Genomic DNA, 26007 nt, shown 5'->3' on the forward strand with positions numbered 1-26007 from the left:
GTTTGGTAAAAGCAGCCAGAGTGGATTTTGCAGGGTTTCACCCTGTTTCTGAAGCAGCCCTGGCAGTTTGTTTGTGTCCATCCCTGGCTCCTGGCAGATGCCAGAACGAACATCCAGTGCAGAGTGGAAATGAAAATCAAATATTTTACACTGCATTGAGTCATTGCTGGTAATCTGGAGTCTCCTGGGACTCCACAAACTTCTCCCAGGGTGGGATTTTTTAAGTGAAAGTGAGAGAAGGGAGGGGCAGGCTGTGCATCCTTGTCTGGTGGGAGCTCTGAAGTCCTTTGCAATCCAGGCCACTCCATGTAGGGATAAATTCATTAATTAAATAATTAATTTAACAATTAATTTATATCCCATTCATTTTAAGCAGCAGGATGAACTTCAGAGTCAAACCTGCTCCTTTCCCTTGGCCAGTTCCATTTGTGAGCAGATCCCAGGTTGTAAAAATCAGGGATCTGGAGAGCATGGCACAGAAATCAATTTATAAATAAATTTATAAATCCACTCATTGCTGTAATCCCTCTCATCAAGGTGCCCCATTTGGCAGGGGAAGCACACAGCCTTGCACTCTGTTATTTATTAAAAAAATACCCCAAAATTTGGAGGAAAATCAGAGCTCCCACCCCAGCTGGGAATGGGGATGGTGAGGGCAGAGCTGAACTGAGCACACCCCCAAAATCCTGAATTATTTCACTAAAAACCTCCTTCCCCTCCTTCTCCACACACATCCAGCAAGGCTCAGTAATCCTTACCAGAGACTATAACACAAAATTAATTAGCTGTTTAATTACTTATCATTTTAGGAGTGAAATCGCTGCAGAGTCCCACACAAACACTCAGATTTCAGAGCTGGCTCAGCCACACCCCCGAGCCACAGCTGCTTCCAGAATTAACCAGGAATAAATCCAGAGCACCTCCAAGGAGGTTTCTCCCACTGGAACATCACCCAGCCCAAAATTAAATCAGGAAAATATTCCCCAGGCAGTGACAGTGACAGGGGAAATCTGTAGGAAAAGGGGGATAATGAAGGAATAATGCAAAATAAGCTCATAAATAAGGGAAAATTTAAAAAAAATTAGGATTTAGCAGAGGTGGGAGAATCTCTGAGTCTGCCTCAGCCAAAGAAATGATGATCCTGATCCTCATTTGGCTTTTTTTTTATTTGCAAACTTGGTTTAAATGTAGAAATATATTGATATATGAGCAATTCCAGCAGCAGTGATTCACAGCATTTGAAATCCAGAACAAAATTCCATTGCTGTGTGTGTGGAAAGGGAGAATTCCTTCCTTGTCCCTCTCCTCAAGGAGAGGAGAGAGTTTGTAAAATAACAAATATTGGAGAATGCAGCATAAATATCAGTGACAATCCTGGTCTAAATGTAGAACCAGCTCCAAGTGTCCAGCCCAAACATTCCCAAAGGAAGTCCCAGCCCAAGCTGGGAATTCCTCAGGAATTCCCCACAACTTCTCTGCTACCTGTGACTTTTACAACTCTTCAACTTTTTTATTTTCTTTAAATTTATTTTATGGAAATGCTCTCCCAACCCATCTCCTCCAATCCACTCCTTCCTCCCCCAATTTCTGGAACTCCCCAGCTCTCACTGCCACAGGAATCCCTGCAGGAAAACACCAATTTTCAGGCTGTCCTGGACCCTGTCTGAGCAGTGGTTTCAGGTGTCAAACTGGCTAAAATTAACATGCAGGGTGTGCAAATGACTGGTTAAATAAATGTACAGAGCACAGAACAGTGAGGCTCTCTGGGTGATTCAGCTGATGGAAATAATTTCCACTTTGTGCAGAAAGTCCCTACAATGCCCATATTCCTGTTTTTAACCACACTGCCCCCCTTTCCCAATAACTTTTTCATTAAATTTTTTCATTAATTAATTTTAAAATTTAATTTTTAATTTCATTTTTGTTTCCTATACAAATAAGTGATTTTTTTTTTTATTTTAAACTGATTTTTTTTTTTTCCCCAGAAGCTGATGCCCTCCAGGCAGGATTCAAATGCAGCACATCAGCCCTGAGAGTGTCCATTGGACACACAAATATTTCCATGATTTCCCTGCTTGTTCACACTTGGCTGGATCAATAAGCAATTTCCCCCATGTGTGGGATATCCAGGAGCTGTGACAGGCAGCAGATGCTTTATTCCAGCTGCAATCTGCTTCAGCATTTTACAACAACAACAACAAAATAATAACAGGCAGAATAAACAGAAGGAGTTTTTTTTTTTTTTTCTATTGACCAAAATATTCTCTTTGCTTAATTCCTCTTGTGCAACAAGAGACCCACCAGTAGCACCAGGAAGAGGCAGGGGGGAGTTTGGAGATGAATTCCATGCTCAGAATTCCATGTTTGCGTTCCCCTTGCAGGAAATGCAGCTCATTTCAAATTCTGGCTCAACCACTGACCCAGCCAGAGGGGAAATGTGTTTATTTCTGTGTTCAAAGGGAAAAAACAACCCACAGGAACCCAAAGTACAAGTGGCACCCTGAGTTTTTGCTGGTTTTCCTCAGCAGGGAGGGTGGGGTGATCCTAAAGCCCTTCCAAGCCAAATCATCCATGATTCCATAATCCAACCTTACCAAAACCCCAAAAGCCCTGTTCCCAGTTTTCAAGCAAATCTCAAAGCATCCTAAAAACCAAATTCAACTTCCTGCTGAAACTCCTAAAACACTCATGGGAACAGTCATGTTAATTTTTATTTTTTTAATAATCTGTATAAACACTGGGTTTATTTTGAGATTGTCTTGAAATCGTTTAATGAAGCACTAAGGAAAATGAGATTTGGTTAATTAAAATGGGAAGGGAAGGGAAGTTTCAGGGAAGTTTCAGGGAAGGGAACTTTCAGGGAAGGGAAGTTTCAGGAAAGGGAAGTTTCAGGGAAGTTTCAAGGAAGTTTCAGGGAAGGGAAGTTTCAGGGAAGTTTCAGGGAAGTTTCAGGGAATTTTCAGGGAAGGAAAGGGAAGTTTCAGGGAAGGGAAGTTTCAGGGAAGTTTCAGGGAAGTTTCAGGGAAGTTTCAGGGAAGTTTCAGGGAAGGGAAGTTTCAGGGAAGTTTCAGGGAAGGGAAGGGAAGTTTCAGGGAAGTTTCAGGGAAGGGAAGTTTCAGGGAAGTTTCAGGGAAGTTTCAGGGAAGTTTCAGGGAAGGTTCAGGGAAGGGAAGGGAAGGGAAGGGAAGTTTCAGGGAAGTTTCAGGGAAGGGAAGTTTCAGGGAAGTTTCAGGGAAGTTTCAGGGAAGTTTCAGGGAAGTTTCAGGGAAGTTTCAGGGAAGTTTCAGGGAAGGGAAGTTTCAGGGAAGTTTCAGGGAAGAGAAGTTTCAGGGAAGTTTCAGGGAAGGGAAGTTTCAGGGAAGGGAAGTTTCAGGGAAGGGAAGGTAAGGGAAGTTTCGGGAAGGTAATGGAAGGGAAGTTTCAGGGAAGGGAAGTTTCAGGGAAGTTTCAGGGAAGTTTCAGGGAAGTTTCAGGGAAGTTTCAGGGAAGTTTCAGGGAAGGGAAGTTTCAGGGAAGTTTCAGGGAAGTTTCAGGGAAGTTTCAGGGAAGTTTCAGGGAAGGGAAGTTTCAGGGAAGTTTCAGGGAAGTTTCAGGGAAGGGAAGGGACGGGAAGGGAAGGGAAGGGAAGGGAAGGGAAGGGAAGGGAAGGGAAGGGAAGGGAAGGGAAGGGAAGGGAAGGGAAGGGAAGGGAAGGGAAGGGAAGGGAAGGGAAGGGAAGGGAAGGGAAGGGAAGGGAAGGGAAGGGAAGGGAAGGGAAGGGAAGGGAAGGGAAGGGAAGGGAAGGGAAGGGAAGGGAAGGGAAGGGACTTCAAAGTGCCTTTGGAAAAGATAAAATTGGACAGCACCAGAGATCCTTACAGAGCAGCCTTTGTAAGGATCCTTCCTGCAGAGAAACCTGGCAAGCTCAAGGACCTTCCCTGAAGAAACCAGCTGAGGCTCAGAGGTGGGGAAAAAACTCCTGCCAATGGAACACGGGGGAGAGAGGATAGAAAAGCTTCAGATAAAGCATCAAATGGATGAAGGGATGGAAATACATTAATGAAAAGATGAGAGTTGCCTGTTGGCAGGGGGACAGGTGGCACGGAGAGCTCTGTTTGATGTTCCTGCTGCTGTCTGCTCCCAAGCTGAGGCTTTCCAAAGGAAACAAAGCAATCCTTACATCCCCAAAATCAGCAATCTGCACAAGGAGAGGAGAGAGAAAATGCCCACCTGAAAGAAGGGAATATTGCAGAGCTCTGGAACAAAGGCAGAGCTGATGCCCAGGGACACCTGGCCATGAGCAGGGCTCCCCTGGGATCCCAGTGCATTAACAGTCATCCAGGCAAGGAAAACACAGAGAAAATAGGATTTTTTTTTGCTATTCCTATTTTTGGAAGGTTTGTAAAGACTCTGGAATTCACAGGACAAGTGGTGCACGTTATCTGGGACCAGCACATCCTGACACAGCCCCCAGGGCTCCCTTGGAACTCAGCCACTCACAGCTGGGAATTTTGGGATAACTCCTTCCCCTGCATCGTTTGTGCTGCTGAGGGAAACACCCCAGAGGGTTTGTTCCACCTGGGACAGCAGTGGTGGGTTTGCAGTTCTAACACTGGGGGTGTTTTTTATTACTTAATGAATGGTTTGTTTGGAGTCCCTTCTGTCTTCACTCAGAGCCAGGATTAAAAAAAACATGAATGAAATGGATTTTCTCGTATTCGGGCTTGATTGTTTATTAAATCTTATCTAAAGTGCAGAAAGTTCAGCAACACTTCCAGCCACCAGCTAAAAGTGAACAAATGGAGGTGAACCCAGCTAGTCACAGGGTCTCTTAAAGTTAAACAATCCAATAGAGAATTAACACCTCTATTATTTATACTCTTGACCCAATAATCAAACTCCTGTGACCCACAGTGCAGCACTGACTGTCCAACCAGAAATTACTGCCTGAAACCACTAAGAAGAAGGAAGATGAGCATTTTTCACTTCAAATCCTCCATCTTGTCCCGTTCCTATTATAAAAATATATTATATTTATATATATATTATATTTTCTATATTAGAAAAACCTCAAACTTTTTCCACCATGTGAAATCACACACTTTTATTTATCCACACACCCGTGATTTTAACTCCATCAACTCAAATTTGGAAGCTTTCTCCAAGGCCTCAGGTCAAAAGCAATGTTCTCCTGAGGGTCAGAAAGCAGAGAAAAAAACCAAGTTTTTGGGACCCAACGTGCAGTGGCTCCAGGTTTTAGAATTCCCAGCTCTTCCCCCACGGAAATCCAGGTTCCTACTCTCGCCTCCTCACGAAGTCTGCACAGTTTTGTGCAAAAAACAACGAGGTACCCACGGATTTCAGTGTGGTTTGCACCAGCACGAGGATCTCACAGCCCAAGTTGTCACTCCCACCTCCCTTCTCCGGGATCAAGGAAATCTCCAAAGTGCTCCTGTGCTACGAGAGTGGCGAAAAAGATAGCGCAACAAAGTTCCTTCCGTGCAACAGAGAAGCAAAAAGAGAGAGCATTTATTGAAAGAAACACCACACTTGTGTAGAGTAGATCGTGGCAGCAAGCAAAGACATGATCCAGTTGGTGCCAAAGAGGTGACAACCCAACAAGAGAGGTGACAGCCCTACAAGAGAGGTGATGGCCCCGGTCACGTAGCTCACGCACTGAAACACTAATCTTAGAAAATAATTATTTTCTTGCTGAAAAATAATTAGAAGATAGAAGTTAGAAGGGAGTAGTTATCTGAAACTTAAATAATTGATTGCCTGTCATTTTATGTTTGCTCAGCTGCGCTTACAATGGGAAAAGACAAAACTAGTGACCAGACCCAAAGGAACATGGAAAATGCAACCAGAAACCCATTCTTTGGGAAATTGGACTATCCCCAGAAATCATTTGTCTTGTCATTGATAGAAAAGGTCAAGAGTTTAGGGTGAGGAAAACTCACCTTACTTCCTCCTTTTAAGACCCCTCCCCACGAAAACAACCCCAGACTTAATTTAAGAAGTCAATCAATGCTTAATAGTTATTCAAGCTAATTACCATAGGAAGGATGGGAGGAGCTGCTATTTTAAGTATGTATTTGTTTGAATACTTTGTCAATAAAGAGATTTTGTGATCACCTGTGATTTTGCAGTGTGCATTAGAGGATTACCTCACAATAAACACACACTTTCTAACTTTAAATTGTTACAGAGTCATTTGTCCATCACAGTTGATTATCAGTACTAGACCAATACTCTTATTTTGGTAAATCAGCACCCTGCAGGTGTTTAATCATTGTTATAATTTCTTGTCCTTGAGCATGAGAAAACGCTGCTTCCTTGGCTCCCAGCAGTATCCTAACATGCTCCAAAGAGTAACTTTACAACTCCTAGTAAGACAAGCCAGTGTTCATCTACAGGGATCCCCTTGTGGCTGTTCTGACCTCGAGGTAGCTAAAACCACTCCTGTGCTTAAAAAAAATCTGGAATAACATAAAACATCCCAAATGAGAGATTTTTGAACAGCAGCTCCCAGGTGTTGTTGGCCCAGAGATCTGACAATCCTCACTTTCAACCTCAGCATCCCCTGGGAACAGCTCCACCAGTGCTTTGTCCCCTGAATGGCTCATCCTGGTGCCCCTGGAGGAGGGAAGTGTTTCTGTGGAATTCTCCCTCCTATTCCAAGGGCTTTATTTACTTTCTGACTGCAGCTGGTGCCAGGCAGTTCATAAACAGCTCTCCAGAATTAATAAAAAATTAATACACGCTGTAAGAAATGATCAGAAATCACATGTGACCTCTTATTTATGTGCTTATCCTGCTTTAAAATTCATCAATGTTTAACCAGTGCTTCTTAAACCACTTACAAAATGTACACACAGCCACTAATTAATTGCTGCTGTAAGTTTGAATTGAGGCCAGCCCCTACTTTGTCTCACCTGGCCACCAGGTCAGGATGAAAAATAACAGCCAGAGGTGGACTGTAAAAACTATAAAATTACAAAAAAAGGGCTAGGGGAAAGGTGATGGGATTTGTATGGGTTTTGTTTATCATTAATTTTATTTCCTTTGACTCGAATTCAGCTGGATGCTGCTAATTTCAGTTAATACTGATAATTACTTAAAACATGGAATAGTTAAATCACTCAAAGGCTTTTCCTCTTTTTGAATATTAATTTATTTGAATATTTATTTGAATATTAAAGATTAAACCCACCCCACCATCCCACCCCCAGTGAAGGAGGGATTTAACACTTGCTGGGAATGAAGACAAATCTGTTCCAATTTTTTAACCTGACATTTTTTCAAAGGGAGTAATATTTTTTTTCCCCTTTTGGATCTTGGTTTTTCTCCTTAGTGGTGATTTAACCTGCTGTTCTAGCTCAAATTAAAAGGTAGATTTCAGGTCAGGATTTATTTTATAGGAATGTTCTGTCTCTGAAGGATCCATCCCCAAGTGGCAGCAGGAGAAGGAATTTCATCCACTGCTGCAAGGAGGGAGGCAGAGAGAACTCAGAATATTCAGCTCCCTCTTTAGCAGCCCTGGCTAAAACTGGTGTGGATTTGTTTAAAGTGAAAAAAGCATTTCCTAGTCAGAAATGATCCACAGGAAACATCAGCCATGGGAACACTCCAGGGATGTGGCTGGTTGGGTTTTCCTGGGAGCAAACTCCTCCTAATTTGCAGGTTTGAGTTTTAATGGGGGTGTCAAAAGCCCAGGATGTTTCTGGAAAAAGAGATATTCTAAAAACAAGATGCTCACAAAACCTGTTGGCCTGCAGTGACAATAAATCCCCTCAGTCTTCAATTTCAGCTGTTTCTCATCCCAAATTAAAGAGAGAAATAAAACTGGAGCAATCCCTGGATTTCTCAAGGATCTTTAGTGAACTCCCATAACCAGGAATTTGTTAATTATGTGGAACAGGACAGGCTTGGGGTCTTTGTCAAACACCTTCATTCTCCCCTCACTCAAATGCCAAAATCCTAAATTTACAGAAGCTCTTGAATTTACTTATTCCAGAATAAACCTGATCCTTCCAGAGCCTGGTTTTTTACAGATATGATGTTAAATAATCATCATTACATCCCCACCGGAGCAGGAAACTAAAAGCAAAACTGAAAAATTCCATGTGGGCAAGACCGAAACCTCCCCAGAATTTGGGGTCTGGGTAGTGACAAAGTCTTTTCTTCAGGCTGTTTTTGGACATCTTATATTTAACCTTATAATTAAATTATTAAATATTTAGCTAACATTTACTTAATATTTGGTTAAATTGCTCTGAATAAGGAAGGAAACAACTTCCAGAATTTCCACCAGTCTGAGAATGTAATAACAGGATCCTGAGCTTGGTTTACAGGGATTTATGCAAGCACAGGGCTCTTGGTGACTTCCAACTCAATGGGAACGTGGATTGCACACTTTAAATGGCATTTAAATGGTATTTGACCTTCAATGGTATTTCATAGCATGGAAAAATTCCATATTTTTAATGCTACCCCCTCAAGATTACGGTCAGTGTTCCGTGGAGAGAAGTCTGGAGATGTCATGAGCTCACCAAAAAATTCCTTATTTTGGTCTAAGAGAGCTGGAAGAGCAAGGCCATGATGGTAAAACCTGGGAACAGCTCTGTAGTGGATTTTGTTTGCTAATTTGAAATTTCTTTTTTTGCTCCCACAAGGAGGAGGCAAGATCCAGTCACAGACCGAGTCAAAACAGAATGAAAGGAGCAGGAGAAGTAGATCCAAGCTGGGAATTCCTTATCAGCAGCAGGGATAAATATCATTTTTCCTGGAGTGATTCCACTGAAATGGGATTTTTTGAGGGCAGGAATGGGGCTGATCCCACGTGCAAATCTCCACATGGGTTTGTGGCCGTGGGGAACACACACAGCTCTCCTGAGCCATAAATTCAACCCCAGATTCATCCTCCTCCCAGACGAGCTTAATGCCACGCTGGAAAAAGGAATGATTTTAGCAGCTGGACAAGTTATTTCGTGCTGTGGAGGTTATTAACCTTTGGAATGAATTATCAGGGAAGTGGAGTTTGCTCTGTGAGTCCTCAGGTGACTCTCTGGAGGCACCTCTGTGTGCAGAGAAATTGCTGGTGGTGGAAACAGCAAAATTTGTCGAATTGGGTGGCCCTTGACAGGCAAGGTGGCAAAGCAGGTGGAGAAGTGCCTCTGCCCCACTTCATTTTTCTGTAGAATCAGAAAATCCTGGAATGGTTGGGTTTGGGAAGGATTTAAAGCCCATCCAGTGAAATTGCCCTGCCACTACACTGATAAATTTTTGAGACTCAGGGCAAAATACCAGAAAAATACAAAACTTTTCCCTACTTCTTCCTCATAACCCCCATGGAAAACTCATTGAGGCAATGTTAATTTCAGTCCCTCACCTTTTACAGCAAAACAACAGCGCCCAGACCTCGCTCTCGAAAATTAATAGAATAAATTTGGGAGCTAATCATAAATAGAGAGAGGTTAATCAATTCCTCAGATTGCTGAGGAATTTATACACACTGGGACCTTTAATATATTCAACTAAGCAACAGCACCGAAGGAAATGCTCATAGATTTTGTTTTCAAATAAAAATTTCTCGTAATTCAAAATCGCCAGTGGGCTCCTTCCTCTCCTGATTTGTACAATTTGTGTTCCCATTGCAGAGGAACCACACTCTGCCTTCATTTGCCTTCACAAGTGACATTGATGTGGCTTTTAAAGCCAGCAGCCTAACGTGTGATTTAGAGGCTCTGAGAAAGAAAATTATAACTCTGGGGGAAGAAATTTCCATTGAAATAGTTCGATCTCACTCCGGGGACGAGGCAGCACCTGGGTGGCTGTAAGTCAGTCTCTGTTGCATCTGAATATAGGATAGAGTTTTAAAATCACTAAACAGCCTTGTGCTGATGCCTGGCCAAGACAAAGCAGAGCTCTCCAGACTGGCTTTTAAGGCAGGAACAAAACAGGCGCGGCTGGAGGCTCAGACAAAGCTCTTCCCTTTCATGCTGCAGCAGCAGCCAAGCCCCAACCCTGCTCCAGAGCCCCCACAGAGGCAGCAGTGAAAGGCAGGGCACCCCAGTAAGTGGAGGGGAGGGCAGGGACAGCAAGACAGGAGGGATTTTCAAAGGTTCAGGGACTGGTTTCAGCGCTCAGGTTCTAATGAAAGTCAACGCGACCTTGCTTCGCTTTCTTCCTTTGAAGCGCAAGAGTTTGTGATGAAGAGATCTTTGCCTGCTCACAATAAATTACAGCAGAGTTTACCACAGCTCCCAGATCCTGCAGCCTCACCCTGGATCCTCCTGCTCGCCAGATCCACAGCAAGGAGGGACATCCTCCAGTCTTGGAGAGAAGGGCTGAGTTTGAGTGGAGGAACTTCCTCTATCACGGGGCTGCACCAAGGGAAGGTGAGGTTGGATATTGGGGGGAATTCCCACCCCAAAAGGGTTTTCCGGCATTGAACTAGGGCAGAGCTGGAGTCTGCATCCCCAGTGGGATTTAAAATCCGTGTGGATGTGGCACTTGACGTGATCAGTGGTGGCCTTGGCAGTGGACTCGATGATTTCAGAGATTTTCCAATCTAAGCAATTCCATTTCAATTTCCAATTTTGGACTCTGCAATGTGCACATCCTCGAGTCTTGCAGAGCCCTGGGTCGTGCCAATCAGCAGGACACATCCCAGCCCTCCAGAGCTCAAGGAACTGGCGTGGCTTCCTTGGATAATTGGAAGAGGAAGGAGGATCCAGAGCAGCAGACCGAGCTCTAGCCTGAGCTTCTTCTGCAAATTAGAGCTGCAAGCAGCTGCAGACCCACATGAAAGGGGAGCAGAGCCTAATTGCCCAGTGGGGTGGTGCATAATGCCAGGAGGAAGGTGTTCCCATTCCCATCCCTGCCTCATTCCACACTCTCCAGGCTGAGCTGCTCTGAAGCTGGCAAAGATCAGGAGTGGAGCAGAGAGATGGGAGCAAAGTCTTGATCAGCCTCAGTGTTTGTAGCGTTTTCTTTTCCATCCAACTCTAACTGGGATTTGTTGCCAGACCAGGTGTGATCCCACCAGGTTGTTCTGCCTTTTTTTCCAGTGACTGCATAGCAAAGCTGAACCTGCCCAGGTGTTTAAAGTGCCTTTAATGGCTTTGAACTGAAGGGTTGGATGGTATGTTAGAAAGAAATTCCTTCCTGGGAGGGTGGGCAGGGGTGGGATGGGATTCCCAAAGGAGCTGTGGCTGCCCCTGGATCCCTGGAATGTCCAAGGCCAGGTTGGATCCCCTGAGACAGTGGGAGGTGTCCCTGCCATGGCAGGGGTGGCACTGGGTGGGATTTGAGGTCCTTTCCAACCCAAACCATTGCATGGCAGCAACAGAGGAAAAAAAAAAACCAAAACAAACAACAAAAAACACATGTTCAGAACATCAAGGCTTCTATTTCCACAAAATCTCGCATAGATGGAGGTAAAATGATTACTAAAATATGTCAGTGTTTATTCAGTGTCCTGTCATGAGTGTGAGCACAGAACCTCTGCCCTGACCTCGGGAGCTCCTGACCTCCCATCCCGCTAAATTAAAGGGATAATGATGAAAAGCACTTCTCCCCTTGTCCAGTAATGTGAGAAGTGCCTGGCAATTAAGCAGCCTTTGAGGATGACACTGCTGATTATTTCAGGACAATCTAGTCACGGCAGAGAAATGGGGTTGGAATGGGAAGAGCAATGTCAGAGGCACACTTAAACAATGGCTGGTTCTCCTGTCATTCCCACCAATTATTGCAGGAGGGGGAGAAGGAAAACTATTTATAACCTGTCAGTCTCCAGAAACCACAATTATGATGATTTAATTAACACATGGAGAGGCTTTAGGCAATCACATCGTTCTAAATTTAAGAAGCAGCACATTTCTGGCCCAAGATGATTTAGAACATTAACAAATGCTGGTTGAACCGGGGCAAGAATTTGATGGCCTTGTTGGTTCCTTTTAAAGCATCCATCACAGCCCAAGGATAATCCAAAAGGCTGTGGCAGTGAGGGATGGGAGCAGGGAGGAACCAGCAGTGTTCCATCACACAGAGGGAGAAGCTGGTTTTTAATGAGCACGGACTGAAAACGAGCAAAACCACACAACTCAAGTTCTATTCATCAAAGCTCGTTGGAAAAGGCTGGAAAAATGGGGTTTGGGTGGATGGGAGTGCAAGAGATGGAGAGGGAGCCCATGGACACCTGGAGCTTGCACTGGAGCCCTGCAGGGAGGTCTAACCTCAGGTCTAAGCTTGGGCTGGACTCTTCCACCCCTGGGCTGAGAGCTGGAGCTCCCAAAACCAGGATATCGCCACAGGATCCCCAAACCCTGGGCTGCCCCACTCCCTGGCCAGCTCCTCCCAGGAAGTCACACTTCAGGGCTCATTCCCTCTTTCTGGCTCACATTATTTGCTGTGTCACAAAAGTGACTCCTTTGGTGTCTCCATGCAGTGAAAAAACCTGGAAGTTGCCAGCTGTGCCCAAACACAAATAATTCTTACCTTCTTTCACCAGCTATTGTTCTTTCGTTGGATTAACTTCCAAATAACATAAAGGAAAATCCTGCTTTTTCCATTTTTCACCATCAATTGCCTCTTGATTGGATCAACACCCAAATAACATAAAGGAAATCCCACTCCTTCCACAGGAGAACAAAAATCTTGACCAGGGTTTAGATGGAGGGAAATAAAAATTACAAAGAACCTCCTGCTCTGTGAGTCTCTCTTTCATTCCCTGCCTGTCAAATCTGGGAGCTGGTGGTTGCTTTTCCCACTCCAGGAGCAGTTGAAGCCCTGGCCAAGCTTTGTGCCCCACTGCAATTCCTGAGCTCTGCCACCAAGGATGTGCCACATCCCCTCCACCTTTCACACCCCACAGCCAGCTCATTTCTCTCCTGCAGCTGAAATGCTCAGGAAGGAAATGTTCAGTGGTTTTATTTGGCTAAAGGACTTGCAAATCTCAGGATAAAATCAAGGATAAGATCAGTCTTCCCCATGAACAAAACACACACCTACACAAGGACACAGCATCAAAGGGCCCCTTGGGTCACAGCTAAATTGATCATGTTGGTTTTCACCACAGCCTAAACACACAAATAATATTTTTTTTTCTTTTTGTTATTGTGCATTTCAGAGGAAACGGAATAAAATTGTGTTGGTGAAAGAACAGGGGAAAAAATGAACTTTCAGAGCAAAGAGATTTTGCTTAAGATCACCAAGTATGTGATGGGGGAGAAATCAGGAGAATGTTCCTTATCTCATGAGTTTTGAGAACTGAAAGTACAAATGGGAAGAAAGTCCCACAAAGGATAGAAAACAGAGCAGAGAAGATCCAGCATCCCCACAAAACCTTGTTGAAGGAAGTTGCCCATGGATGGAGACTCTGCCTTGCCAACACCCCAGAACTGTCCTTGTTCCAGCCAATTTTATCCAAATATATCTAAAGAACCCCAAAAGAAATCTGTATTTGAGCTAAGAAACAAGGGGGAGTTTTGCTGTAGCTGGACATGCACAGAAGGTGAGAAATCAGAGATAATCAGCAATTTCTGGCCTTCCCTTCCTTCTCCTTCTTGGAATTCCCAATCCATTGCCCATGAGAATACCAGGACTGATCCATCTGATCCATTGTAAATTAAATTCCTTGTATTTCCTTGTAAATTAAAAAGGCAAAGGCAAAAGAGCCTCTCATGTCATCCCTTCCCTGTGTCCTGCAGCTCCAGCAAAGCAGAATTCTGCAGCTTGGGACAGAGCTGACAACTGCCTGGGAACCCTCAGCACTGATCCACTCAGATTTTAGTGGAGGTGGGAAAATCCAGAGGTGATCTGAGCTCATCTGGCTGCACAGGGGGCAAAGGTGATAAAAGCTGAGCAGCGTCAGACTGGAATTCCTGCCTGGGAAGGGCAGTCCCAGGGTGCTGGGAGTGATGTAAACACGGATTCCTCACACACATTCCTCATGTCTCAGCGTTTGTAACAGGGTAGAGGGATGCACACCTCCAGTGCTGGCAGCTCCTGCTGGGACAGACACAATTCCAGTGGTACCAGGAGCTCCTCCAGGGCCTGAACCACAATCCCAAGGGATCTGGAACCTGGAGATGTTTTCTGCCAGGGGCAGATGTCCAAAGGAATGTCCAGGAGCAGAGCAAACCATGAGCACAGCCCTGGTTATTGCCAGCCTGCTCTGCAGCCACTGGATTTCAGGGAAAATTCCCAAAATCCAGACTCAGGTCAGCTCTGTTATCCAGGAGGAGAGTCTCTCCATTTCCAGCAGCAGGACATTTCCTAATAAAATTGTTTGCCCCTCCCAGCCTGTGCCTTGTATTTTGTGTGTGTCCAAAATTCAAACCCACAACTGAACAGATTCCTTCCCCAATTCCATGAGTGTTGTCCCTGCTGGCATGAGCTCCACCAAAATCTATTCCTTTCTCCTTAAAACACTGGCAGCACATCACAGAGTGCAAGCAAAGCCAGGGGAAGGGGGAAGAGTGAGGAAAAGGGAGGTGGAGAGGGAAAAGGGCATCTGTCACAATTCCAGGAATGTAACAAGAATAACAAGTGTTATTCCTCCTCTCTTGTACAAAACTCTGCAGTACAGCAGCCTCTCCATCTGAGCATCCTCATGGGGCACAGCTTAAACCACAAAGGTTTTGGGAAGAAGTAAAAAAGGTGAAGAGGAAGCAGAGGGAGGATGATCCCAGCTGGACATTGTCCCTGAGGCTGGGAATCCACAGCGTGATTACAGAGCTCTGTTAATGAGCTGTCAGCCTCAGGACACGACCTAATGGAGCAAATGCAGTGCCTGGAATCTGCTCAGGGAATTCTCCCAGGGGAATTTGGGAGAGGTGGGTTCAGCTCCTCCCTTTGCCTCTGAGCTCTGCATCACGTCCAAGGTCTCAGCAGCACCTGTACCCCAATCCCAAATTCCTGACGAGCTCCTCTCTCAGCCAGGCGCCAGAGGAAGCACCGAGTAAGAGTTTCACAAGTGTTCCACATCCTCCTGCATTTCCTTTCCAAATCTGCAGCCCTCAATTGCTGCAGAAGGCACAGCTGGCTCAGCTCCGCCGGAAACACGGCCAGTCAATTTTGGGAACATCTTTGGGAACTCTCACACTTTCCAAGTGCTGAGCCCAGGGAAATGTTGCCCCTGTGCATTTCTTGGTGCCTCTCCAGCACAGCTCCCCTTAGACTGGGGTTGTATTTGCAATGCCAAGGGCAATTAAAGGCTCAGAGAGGTAAAATCTGCCCCATCCCTGCAATGTCCAAGGCCAGGTTGGGTCTTGCAGCAGCACAGGGCTGTGGAAGGTCCCTGCCCATGGCACAGGGTGAGCTGAAAGGTTCCTTCATCCAAACCATTCTGTGATTCAATGATTTCTAAAAGGTGCCCCCTCTGAGCTGCTCCTCCCACGGGCAGAGCTCTGAGGAGCTGCACTCTCGCCTTCCCCTTTCCTGACCCTCTCCACACAAACCCAGGCTTGGGACACTTGCCTGGGGCTGATTCACCCTCAGGTCACAGCCCAACACGAATTTGGGTTCCAGAGTCACAGAGGGCTGGAAGAAGAGAGGAGAGAAGCAGCCCCAGCACAGAAGGAACAGAAAAGTTCAGTTAACAGTGTCCCAGAGGGGTCACTGGGAAGGAACCCCCAGTGCTCTGGCCCTGCAGGGAGCACAAAGGGTTAATCAGGAGTTTCTGCTCCCATTCTCCTCCCTCCTCACCCCCAGGTCCTGCTCTTTGCAATGTCCCACCTGTGGGATCTCCCTTCCCATTCCCCCGAGCTCTGATGGACTCACAGCCATGGGGTCCCTGCTCAGCATTTCTCACAAACCCCTCAGGCTGATGACCAAAGAAAATGCAACCACTGCTCCTAAAAGAATTTAAAAAATGTAAAATTCAGGCAGTGACTTCTCCCATGAGGTCACAACACCCCCTGAGCCCCCAGGGCACCCCTTTCAATGCTGAGTTACAGAACTGGAACCTCACCCTAAGCTCTCTCTGGAGATGGAAACTGTTCTGGTTTATCCTCTTTGCTTCTTGTTCCAAGCAGCACCATGGCGTTTAATAAATAAATAAATAAATAAATAAATAAATAAATAAATAAATAAATAAATAAATACAGCCAACGTTTCCCTTTAAGTTAGGCCCAGAATAAATAAATAAATAAACAAATAAATAAATAAATAAAATTATTAATTAATAAATGAAAACAGCCAAAGTTTCCCATTAAGTTAGGCCCAGAATAAATAAATAAATAAATAAATAAATAAAACCAGCCAACGTTTCCCTTTAAGTTAGGCCCAGAATAAATAAATAAATAAATAAAACTAGCCAACATTTCTCTTTAAGTTAGGCCCTAAATAAATAAATAAATAAATAAATAAATAAATAAATAAAACCAGCCAACATTTCCCTTTAAGTTAGGCCCAGAAGAAGGTCTGCAGCAGCCCACCAAGCCTGCATATGTTTCATCCCTTTATCCATGGAAAGAGGGGAAGGAGCAGAACTCCAGCTGAAGGTGATTGTGTGCCTGGTTTAAAAGGTGTGAACACAAGTGACAACCAGCCCTGTTTTCACTCCTGTGCCCCTGTGTGTGAACAGGTGGCTGTTTATCCACGGGGTACAGCCAGACATGGAGGAGAGGTGTAAAAAGCGACCTCACAGTGCTCAGTTCACACAAAAAAGCTGTTCACCTGTCTGCCTGGTGTTTGTTTTGTCCCTGCCAGCCTGGGAAAGGGGACAGCAATGACCTTCCAGGAGACAGAAACATTTTCCTTCTGCCCACACCACCTTCCCAGCCAGCCATTCCCAGATATTCTGTGAGTGTGATATGCATGAAACACGCAACACCAGAGCTGGCTCAATGAAATCCCTTTTTACAGCTTCCAGATCTCCAGCAAATGTGCAAATAAATGGGAAACTGAGGGGGAGGGAGATGCACAAAGCAAATCCCAGGCTGAGGGAGCAGCACTCTGCTAACTGGATGGCCAGAGCCAAAATCAGGAGCATCCAGTTATTTTAGCAAGCCTTGCCAAGAGACTAAAGAGAGGAGCACAGGCCAGGTGTCAGTGATTATAATCCCACTGCTGCCAAAGTCGCTCCTGTTTGCAGCCAGCCTGCCTTTGGCTCTCCCTGCCCTGCACAAGGAATAATTCCTGAAGCAGGACTGGGAGAAGCAGCCCCACAAAGCACAGCTGCACTGCCCTGCTCCAGGGCAGCTCTCACCTGTGGGGCTCTGCTGGATGCTCATGGGATTTAAAACAGCACCATCCCTGGAGCTGCTGTGGAGGAAAGAACCCGTGGAAATAGCTCAGCATGTTGTTCCCAGTTCTGCCATGGAGAATGAGTGGTTTAGGGATGAGATGAGCCCCTAATGATGCTTGGGAAGGTCCCAGCTCTGCTCCCCTGACCTCCAAAACCACCCCACCACCCACAGCAGTGTCTGATCAGGCATCTCCCATTCCAAATGGAGCTGATCCATCAGCCTTCCCCAAAACCACACCATTTGTGGCCCTTCAGCTGCCCCCAGGTGGGGGGTGAGCACAATGCTTTGGGAAATATTGCTGAGAGAAGTAAAATCCATCAACAGCTGAGCAATGAGTCCTGGAGCCTGCCTGCCCTCACACAGACATCCAGACACCCCTCTCCCCTCTGAGAGCTTCTTTTTTGGGAGGAACCTCAGGGTGAGCACAGGGAATGAGCCAGGCAGCCCTGGTGGAGGATGGGCCTGAGCTGCATCACACCTGCATAAAAAAATAGTTTTCCACAAGTACAGGTAAATTGGGAAATAAAGAAGGCTCCATTTCCTATTTTTTTTTTTTGACCAAACACAAACCCTTTCCACTGCTGAAGACTCTACATGGGTTTTTTTACCATTTTTAAGTGCTGTACAGTGAATATCTCTCCTTTTACAAGTGGAACCTTGTAGCTATGGAGACGCAGAATGTCAAATCCAAGCTGAAGACAGGATTTCAGTGGGGGCTTTGGGTTGCTACATGTGCCTTCAATGATCTGCTTTCCATCTCCTGAAGTCTTTATTATTCTCTGTTATTTATTAGTGTCTAACAGCATGCAAAGAGTCACTGGATGTTCAATAACAGGAGCACAGAGTGACCTGTCAGACACAGCTCTGGGGCATCCTGCACAGGCTGGTTTACACCCAGAGGGACAACAAACCCCCCCTTCAGTCCTACAGAGCTGTCATCAGTTTAATTTAACCCAAATTAAACCATCCTGGTGCTGCCACAGCACCTGGAGCCCAGGTGAGCTGGAGTCCCCTGGTGTTTAGTGCTGTGTGTAACAACCACGGCCACCTGGGGGAATTACACCACACTGGACCTTGTAATTACCTGCTGTAATCCAAATTACCCAAATTCCAGTCTCCCAAACATCATCCCTACCTTCTGTGATCCAAGATGCATCAGGGATGATGGTGTCATTACCTGGATGCTCAGTTATGATGAGCACATTCAGCTGTTTACCACCATGGAGTAAATTAAGCGACATTTTAATGAAATGTTCATTTTAATGTTCATTTTAAGGAAATGAAATCTCAGTGCTGTTAAACCTGAGTATGAATGGGACAGAGCCTTCTGGGTCAGATTAATGCTCATTGTGAGAGCCAGGGGGATTCAGAAGAGCTTGAACATCACTCATTTTCTACCTGTGCTGGTAGCAGTGAATAAACCAAACCTTCATCCTGCATTTTCCTGGAGTGATGGCAGGGACAGGGCAGGTGGATTTCTGTTCTGAACACAACTCTGCTCCAGAGAAAGCAGCCCCAAACCACTGCATCTTTCTTCCTTGCCCTTAACTCCACAGTCCAAAACCATCTGGGGATGTCAGATGCCAGATATGAAACCTCTCAAAGGCTCCCCATTGTCAGAGGGTGAAAACATTTGGTTTGGAAAAATCCAGATGCCAGAAGTGCAGATCCCACTCTCACACCTCCCACAGCACCTGGTGCCAAAGCCAGGGCTCAGAATTCCCACAAACTGCACAAAAGGGTGGGAATAAACTCCAACAGGCACAGGAAACACTCTCAGGCAGAACATCCACAACCAAGGAAGCAAAGTCCGCCTGGTGCCACATCACAAGCAGGATTAAGTGACCAGGACTGCAGTGGAATTGTGCAAATCCTCCTTTGCCAGCTCTAAACAAGCAGCAGCACTCCAGGCAAACCCATCCCCTGCACCCACAGCAGTGGAGTCATGGGCAGGAGAGCAGCAAAACAATTTGGAATTTCCTTGCACAGCTGGACAGCAGAAGAGAAGCACAGAGAGCTTTTCCTGGCTGTGTTGCTGGATCAGATCCTGACACAGCCTGAAGATTGTGGAAATCAACTCCAGCAGGGCTGTCTAAGCCTCCACTGATCACTGAAATTAGATTAAACCCTCCAAGAATCCTCTTCTCCCAGCCCAGACATTTGCAAATGTGCAGTTTGACAAGGGCTCACGTCCAGAAGAGCCTCTGTGCTGCTGCTGCTCCAGGAAAACAACTCCAAGATCCTGCTGCAGTCCTGTTGTCCCCTGGTTTGCTCCTGAACCAGATCAGAAATGCAGGAAATCTTTGGCATTATCATTAAATGGGCCACAACCCCCTCAAGATTTGATGTGGGGTCTGGAGAAAAGAGGTTTCCATATTTAGTTTTAAACCAGAAAAGGCTCTTAAGCTCCTCTGTATCTACCAATCCATTAGAAATAGGATTCTCTTGTAGCCACAGCTCATCAAATGGGTGCAAACAGGAGGAGAACAACACTCCAGATGCCTTTATCACAGTTGTTGACTCCAACTTAATCGCTTTTTTAATAAGTCTTAATTATTCAAAATAATCACCATCCCTTCCCTGCCTGTTGTCATTCAACGCGAGAGAACCTTCCACAGAGCAAACCCCAAAGCAGGAAACATAAAAAAAAAAAAGAACAAAAATCTCATTAATCTTTCTAATATTTAGAGATACCTCAAGAGCTTCGAACATTTACCTCTCCTTCCCAGCAGCTGAAATGGTTTTAGGAGGATCATGGTTCATACCTCGCATTCCCTGGAGCCAGAGATGGTGTAGGTGCAGGGCCCAGATCCATTAACAGATACATCCATGGTCTCAGAGTTTGTTGGCTTGTAGTCCACGTAATATTCCTGCAAAGGGGAGTTCATTTGCCTCTCCGACTCCCGGGCCTTTTTCCTGCGCCTCTTCATGAGCGTGTGCTGCTGGAGCTGCTTCATGCTGGCGGGATAACGCTTCCAGGACACGTAGATGACCAGCAGGATCATGGCCACGGAGAGGAAGAGGGCCACACTCCCCGCAATGATCTTGTGGAAGGACACGTGCTCGTATTCCGGCTCCACCGCGGGCGTGGGGATGTCGGCGGAAGGGCTTGGCACGGCGGGCGTGGGCTGGTGGCTCTCCAGTTTGGAAACGGTGGGTTTGGGGATGAACACGGGTCTCTGGGGGGTTTGGGGAGCCTGGTAGGACCTTTCGGTAGCCACCACCTGGATTTCGGCGCAGATGTTATAGGTTTCCACGGCGTCGCTCACCTTCTCGCCCTGGATGTGTTTGGGGCCCGCGCAGATCATGGTGCTCTCCTTATTCCCCTTGAAGTTCTTAAGCCAGTTAAACAGGGGGCAAATGCTTCGAGTACATTCCCACATGTTCCCCGACAGGGTGATGGAGATGAGCGAGATCCACGTGTTGATGGTCTCCTGGGAGATGTTGGTGAGTTTGTTGGAATCCAGGTTCAGCTTCTGCAGGTTGGGCAGGCACTGGAAGGTACCGGGCTCTACCCCTGCGATGTCGTTGCCCGATAAATCCAAGTTGTGCAAGGAACTCCAGGTCCACGTCAAGCCCTGGCTGATGGAGCGGATCCTATTCCACTGCAAGTAAATGGAGCGGAGGTTGAAGAGCCGCGGGAAGTGGGCAAAATTGATCTTAGAAAACTGGTTGTGCTCCAAGTGGAGCTCTGTCAGCTTCAACAGGCCGGCGAAGGCGTTGCGGGACAGGCTGCGCAGGCGGTTGTAGCCCAGATCCAGGAAGTCGAGGTTGCGGCAGTCCTGGAAGACGCGGATGGGGACGGTTTTCAGCGAGTTGGACCTCAGGTGCAGGATCAGGAGCTTGCGCAGGCCCTTGAACTGCTCCGCCTGCAGCACCTGCAGCTTGTTGTAGGACAGGTCCAGGTTGCGGAGGTTGGGCACGGGGTGGAAGGTCTTGTTGTGCAGGTGGGTGATTTTGTTGGAGCTCAGGATCAGCTCCTTCAGCCGGCGGATCCCCTGGAAGGCGTCCTCATCCACGGAGCTGATGTAGTTGTGGTCCAGGTAGAGCCATATGAGCTGGTTGAGGCCGGCGAACTGGTGGGATTTGAGCCTCTGGATGCTGTTGTAGCGCAGGGACAAGCCCTGGGAGCCGCCGGAGATGTTGTGGGGGATGTCGCGGAAGGCGTGCGACTCGCAGTACACGATCTTGCCGTCGCAGCGGCAGCTCCTGGGGCAGGCACGCTGGGCAGCCGCCAGCCCCAGCAGCAGCGCCAGGGGCAGCAGCCCCAGCAGCGCCCTGCAGCCTCCCCGCTGCTTGCTTACGTGGAAACCTGCAACATCCAGAGGGAAAAAGGGCCGTTGGAAAGCCTTGCAGATCAATTAGCAGATTGTGCCTTGCTGGGGGTTCCGGGGGGGATTTGGGAGACAACCTGTTCTCCTCCTGCCTCGACCCTTTGTGGTGCAAATCCTTGGAGTGCCTGCCTGGCCATCTCTGCTGCCCCCATCACCACCAGGCTCCCCCAGGAGCACAGGGAGCCTGTTCCCTCCCGGCTGTGCTCCTGCCCCCGAGGAGCTGGGGTGTCCTCAGCGCTCCGTGCCGAGGTTTGAACAATAAACATATTTGTCAAGTCACTGTGCTGGATGCTCCATAGTGCTGGGGAGGAAATGAGCCAGAGCTTCTGCTCCTACGTGCTGCTCAACGTGTTCCTCAAGGAGAGCAACTGCAAGTGCAGTCCCCCCCAAGATTACCCCAGGAAGAGTGAAATCTACTTCTCCTGAAGTTTGATTCATCTTTGTAGTGTGTATTTATTGTAAAATGGGGCACTAAGTAAAGGTTTTACTTCTTGCTCTGAGTGATTCGGGTTTAAGAGTAGCTTTAAGTAAAACTCATGGGTTTTATGTACCTAAAATACAGAAATAGATGCAGAGAAACAAAGTTTATCCTTATAGAGAAGTGTATCAGGAATGCTGGCATGGGACCCCAATGCCAGGTAAAAATAGGAGATGTCTTCCTTTCAAATGAACCACTGCCCTAACCCATTTCATTTAAACTTATCCACATATGGCTGTGAATACCTAAACCATTATTAATTAGAATTAATCCAGTAGATGATGAAAATACCCACCCCAACCAGATATCAGCAAACCCAGAAAGTTTAAAGGGGGATTCTTCTCTTTCAGTTCCTCTCTCCTGATTGATTTTAAGGGTTTGCCTTTAAGATGTCATGTTTGTCATGCAGCAGCAGTGCTGGATGTGAGGACATATGTAATAATTGAATATATAGAATCCTGAATAATTATGAGAGGGCGTGGAGGGGGTGTCAGAACCCCCAACACCCATCTGCATGCCTGGAATAATTTTAGGGCTGCTGCCTCTGTCCAGAGTTGCAGCCTTGCTGAGAATGAAAATGCATTCCTCCAACAGGAAATATTTCAAGGGCTCATATCTCCTTGATAAATAATCACCTTATTATTTGCCACGCACACACAAAACCAACCCAGTGCTGCAGGTCTTTAATCCAATTTTTAACCAAGGGGCAATCTGCAAAAAATAATTCCTGATCTAGAATGCCCCTGCCTTCCACTTTCATGGGCAGATTTTGTAATTTAAATCCTCTTTTTTTTTTTGCTCCGTTCTCTTTGCCAGCAGCAGCCAGCTCTAGATATATGTTCTGGCTGTTACAGACTCGGGGGCTGGGGAAGGAAGGAGGGGAATAAACCTGTCACACTCAGAAAAAAAAAAAATACAAACCAAAAAACCCGACTGGCAAATGACTGCTGGAAATGTAGCAGAGGTACCAGGGGCATCTTTTCAGCCTCTTCAAAACCACCTAAGCAAGAAACAACTCCCCCCTCGCTCCCCTTGGCTTCCCACATCCTGCAAAGTGTTAACGCCAGCCCGAATTGTGCCGGGGGATCGGGAGGTGACGGCGGCAGGGATGTGGGGAGCCGGGCACCAGGGATGTGGGGAGCTGGACAGAGCCACAGGGATTTGGGGGGCCGGGCACCAGGGATGTGGGGAGCTGAGCACCAGGGATGTGGGGAGCCGGGCACCAGGGATTTGGGGAGATGGGCACCAGGGATCTGGGGAGCCGGGCACAGCCGCAGGGATTTGGGGGGCCGGGCACCAGGGATGTGGGGAGCTGAGCACCAGGGATGTGGGGAGCCGGGCACCAGGGATTTGGGGAGATGGGCACCAGGGATGTGGGGAGCCGGGCACAGCCGCAGGGATTTGGGGGGCCGGGCACCAGGGATGTGGGGAGCCGGGCACCAGGGATGTGGGGAGCCGGGTACCAGGGATTTGGGGAGATGGGCACCAGGGATTTGGGGAGATGGGCACCAGGGATTTGGGGAGCCGGGCACAGCCGCAGGGATCTGGGGAGCCGGGCAGCAGGGATTTGGGGAGCCAGGCACCAGGGATTTGGGGAGATGGGCACCAGGGATCTGGGGAGCCGGGCACAGCCGCAGGGATTTGGGGAGCCGGGCACCAGGGATTTTAGGGAGCCGGGCACCAGGGATTTTAGGGAGCCGGGCACATCCGCAGGGATTTGGGGAGCCGGGCACAGCCGCAGCTCCTGGTGCCCGTGCAGGTGCTTTGCTCCGGGGACAGGAATCCCTTCGCCTCACTCGGGGCAGGAATGAATTAACCCCTGGGAAAGGTGTGTGTGTGTGTGTGTGCGCGCCTGGAGAGGGGGACAAGGGCTAAAAATACAAAGGCAAGTACAGAGAGTCTGAGTCACCTGGCAGCGGAACGCGCTGCTGCTGCTGCTGCCTCCCGCTGCCCCCCCGCCGCCGCCGAATAATCCAGCTGCAAAATCCACCCCACAGCTGCAGCTGTGCCAGCGAACAAACCACAAAAGTTCACTCACCCATCCTTTTGTCATCAATAACGTCCTCCTTCGCCTTCCTCCAGCTGTTCTCTCCTCTCTCTCCCCTTTTATTTTTGATTTCCCTTCTCCTCTCCCTCTGTCTCTTTTCCCAAACCGGTTCCTTCGCTTTAAACCAGCAGCATCTTCATGTCACAGCCCGGCTGGCACTCGCCCCGCCGCCATCCAGGAACCCCACAAAGTTCCCCGGAGAGGACCAGCGAGAATTTTGGGGATGAGGAAGGGAAAGGATAGGGAAGGGGTTGGGGGTGGGGAAGGCAGGACGGAGGATGGGGGGAGTGTGGGGGGGTAGGGAGGGACTCTAAGCTCTGAGAGCCATTGTGGAAGTCATCAGAGAGCCGGCGGCGTGAAGTGGCAATCGGCGAGAAAAGCCGGAGCGGGCGATGGAGGCGAACCAACTTCTCCGGGAGGAAGGACCAAAGCTCTGCCGGCGCCTGGCATCCCTCATTCTGCCGCCCTTTGCCATCGCCGGGCACAGCGATCCATCCTCCTGCGGCTCCCGCAGCTCTCGGCGCCTCCCCTGCTGTGCCAGAGCCCGGCTTAGCAGCCCCGCAGGCTCGGTTTATCCATTTAGCTGGTCGGGTTTAAAGTGTTTTGTAGCTGTGCTGAGAGGCAGCTCTCGTCTAATTCCGAGGCTTTCCAGAGAGCGATGATGCTCCGGAGCTGGTGGGTGCCGAGGCTGGAGTTTGTGCAACACCGAGTGCCCTCCACTGGAGAAAACCCAACGCGCATCGAGGGCTGAACAAGCGAGGCTGTCATGGCTCTGCAGACTCCGCTTCCCTCGCAAAAGAAAATTAAAGACACAGCATTGCCGTGCCCAGACCCCTGCGGCTGCCCTGGATTATGGAATGTTTGTGGTGGGGGATTTTCGGGCAGAGACGCCAAACAAAACACCTGCCCCCCGTGGGATTTGCCAGCCTGAGCTCGCTCTAATCCACCTGACCTGTGCATTTGGCTTGGGCAAATTCTAAACTGTTCTTTTTTTTTTTTTTTTTTTTTTTTTTTTCCCCCTCCTGTATTCCCGGGGGAGGAGGGGAATGTTTGCAGGTTAAAAGTGAGAGTCTCGGCACAGGGGCTGTGATCACACCGATCATCCCCACAAAAGGCATTTGTTTTGACTGTAGGCAGCAACTCCAAATGTAAACACTTCGTGTCCTGCTCTGGCTGGGACAGGGTTAATTCCCTTGCCTCGTAGCCTGTAATTTTTTTTTCTTTTTAAATCTAAGTGCCTTTTAGTCAGAAAAACACTGATTTTGATAAACAAGGCAGAACTGAAGCTGCAGAATCAGTGACACCTCTTTTTCCTCCGGAGCTCCTCTCCCGTGGCTCTCCAGTGCCGGAGCCGGGATCCTGCAGGAACCAGGGTGGGACCAGGGTGGGACACCTCGGCAGGGACCCACCCGGCTGTGCCTGGGTTAATGCCCAGATTACCAGGACTGGGTTAATTCCCAGTTTACCAAGGTTGGGTTAATTCCCAGTTCACCTGGACTGGGTTAAATCCCAGCTCACCACGGTTGGGTTAATTCCCAGTTTATCAGGACTGGGTTAATTCCCAGCTCACCAGGACTGGGTTAATTCCCAGTTCACCAAGGCTGGGTTAATTCCCAGTTCACCAGATTTAGCTTAATTCCCAGTTCCCCAGGTTTGGGTTAATTCCCAGTTCACCAGTGCTGGGTTAATTCCCAGTTTATCAGGACTGGGTTAATTCCCAGCTCACCAGGGCTGGGATAATTCCCAGTTCACCAAGGCTGGGTTAATTCCCAGATCACCAGGTTTGGCTTAGTTCCCAGCTCACCAAGGCTGGGTTAATTCCCAGTTTACCAGGCTTGGGTTAATTCCCAGCTCACCAGGAAGGTGTCAGAGGGATGTGGAACAGGGACAGGGGCAGCAGGAGCTCCCTGAGCT

General features: G+C 47.6%; 1 protein-coding gene across 1 annotated transcript in view; it reads right to left on the bottom strand.

Annotated features, from left to right (window-relative positions):
- LRRTM4 (leucine rich repeat transmembrane neuronal 4) overlaps positions 1-24810 on the bottom strand; it is a 158695-nt gene extending 133885 nt beyond the window's left edge. The window contains exons 1-2 of the mRNA XM_056508825.1: positions 24085-24810; positions 20000-21546 (exon numbers count right to left, since the gene is read on the bottom strand). Coding sequence (XP_056364800.1) covers positions 20000-21546; positions 24085-24088 — 1551 coding nt within the window. The 5' untranslated portion in view covers positions 24089-24810. The remainder of the gene's footprint in view (positions 1-19999; positions 21547-24084) is intronic.
- Between the last annotated feature and the right edge of the window lie 1197 nt (positions 24811-26007).

Source organism: Oenanthe melanoleuca, chromosome 22 (genome assembly GCF_029582105.1).
Source record: "Oenanthe melanoleuca isolate GR-GAL-2019-014 chromosome 22, OMel1.0, whole genome shotgun sequence".
Lineage (NCBI taxonomy): Eukaryota > Metazoa > Chordata > Aves > Passeriformes > Muscicapidae > Oenanthe > Oenanthe melanoleuca.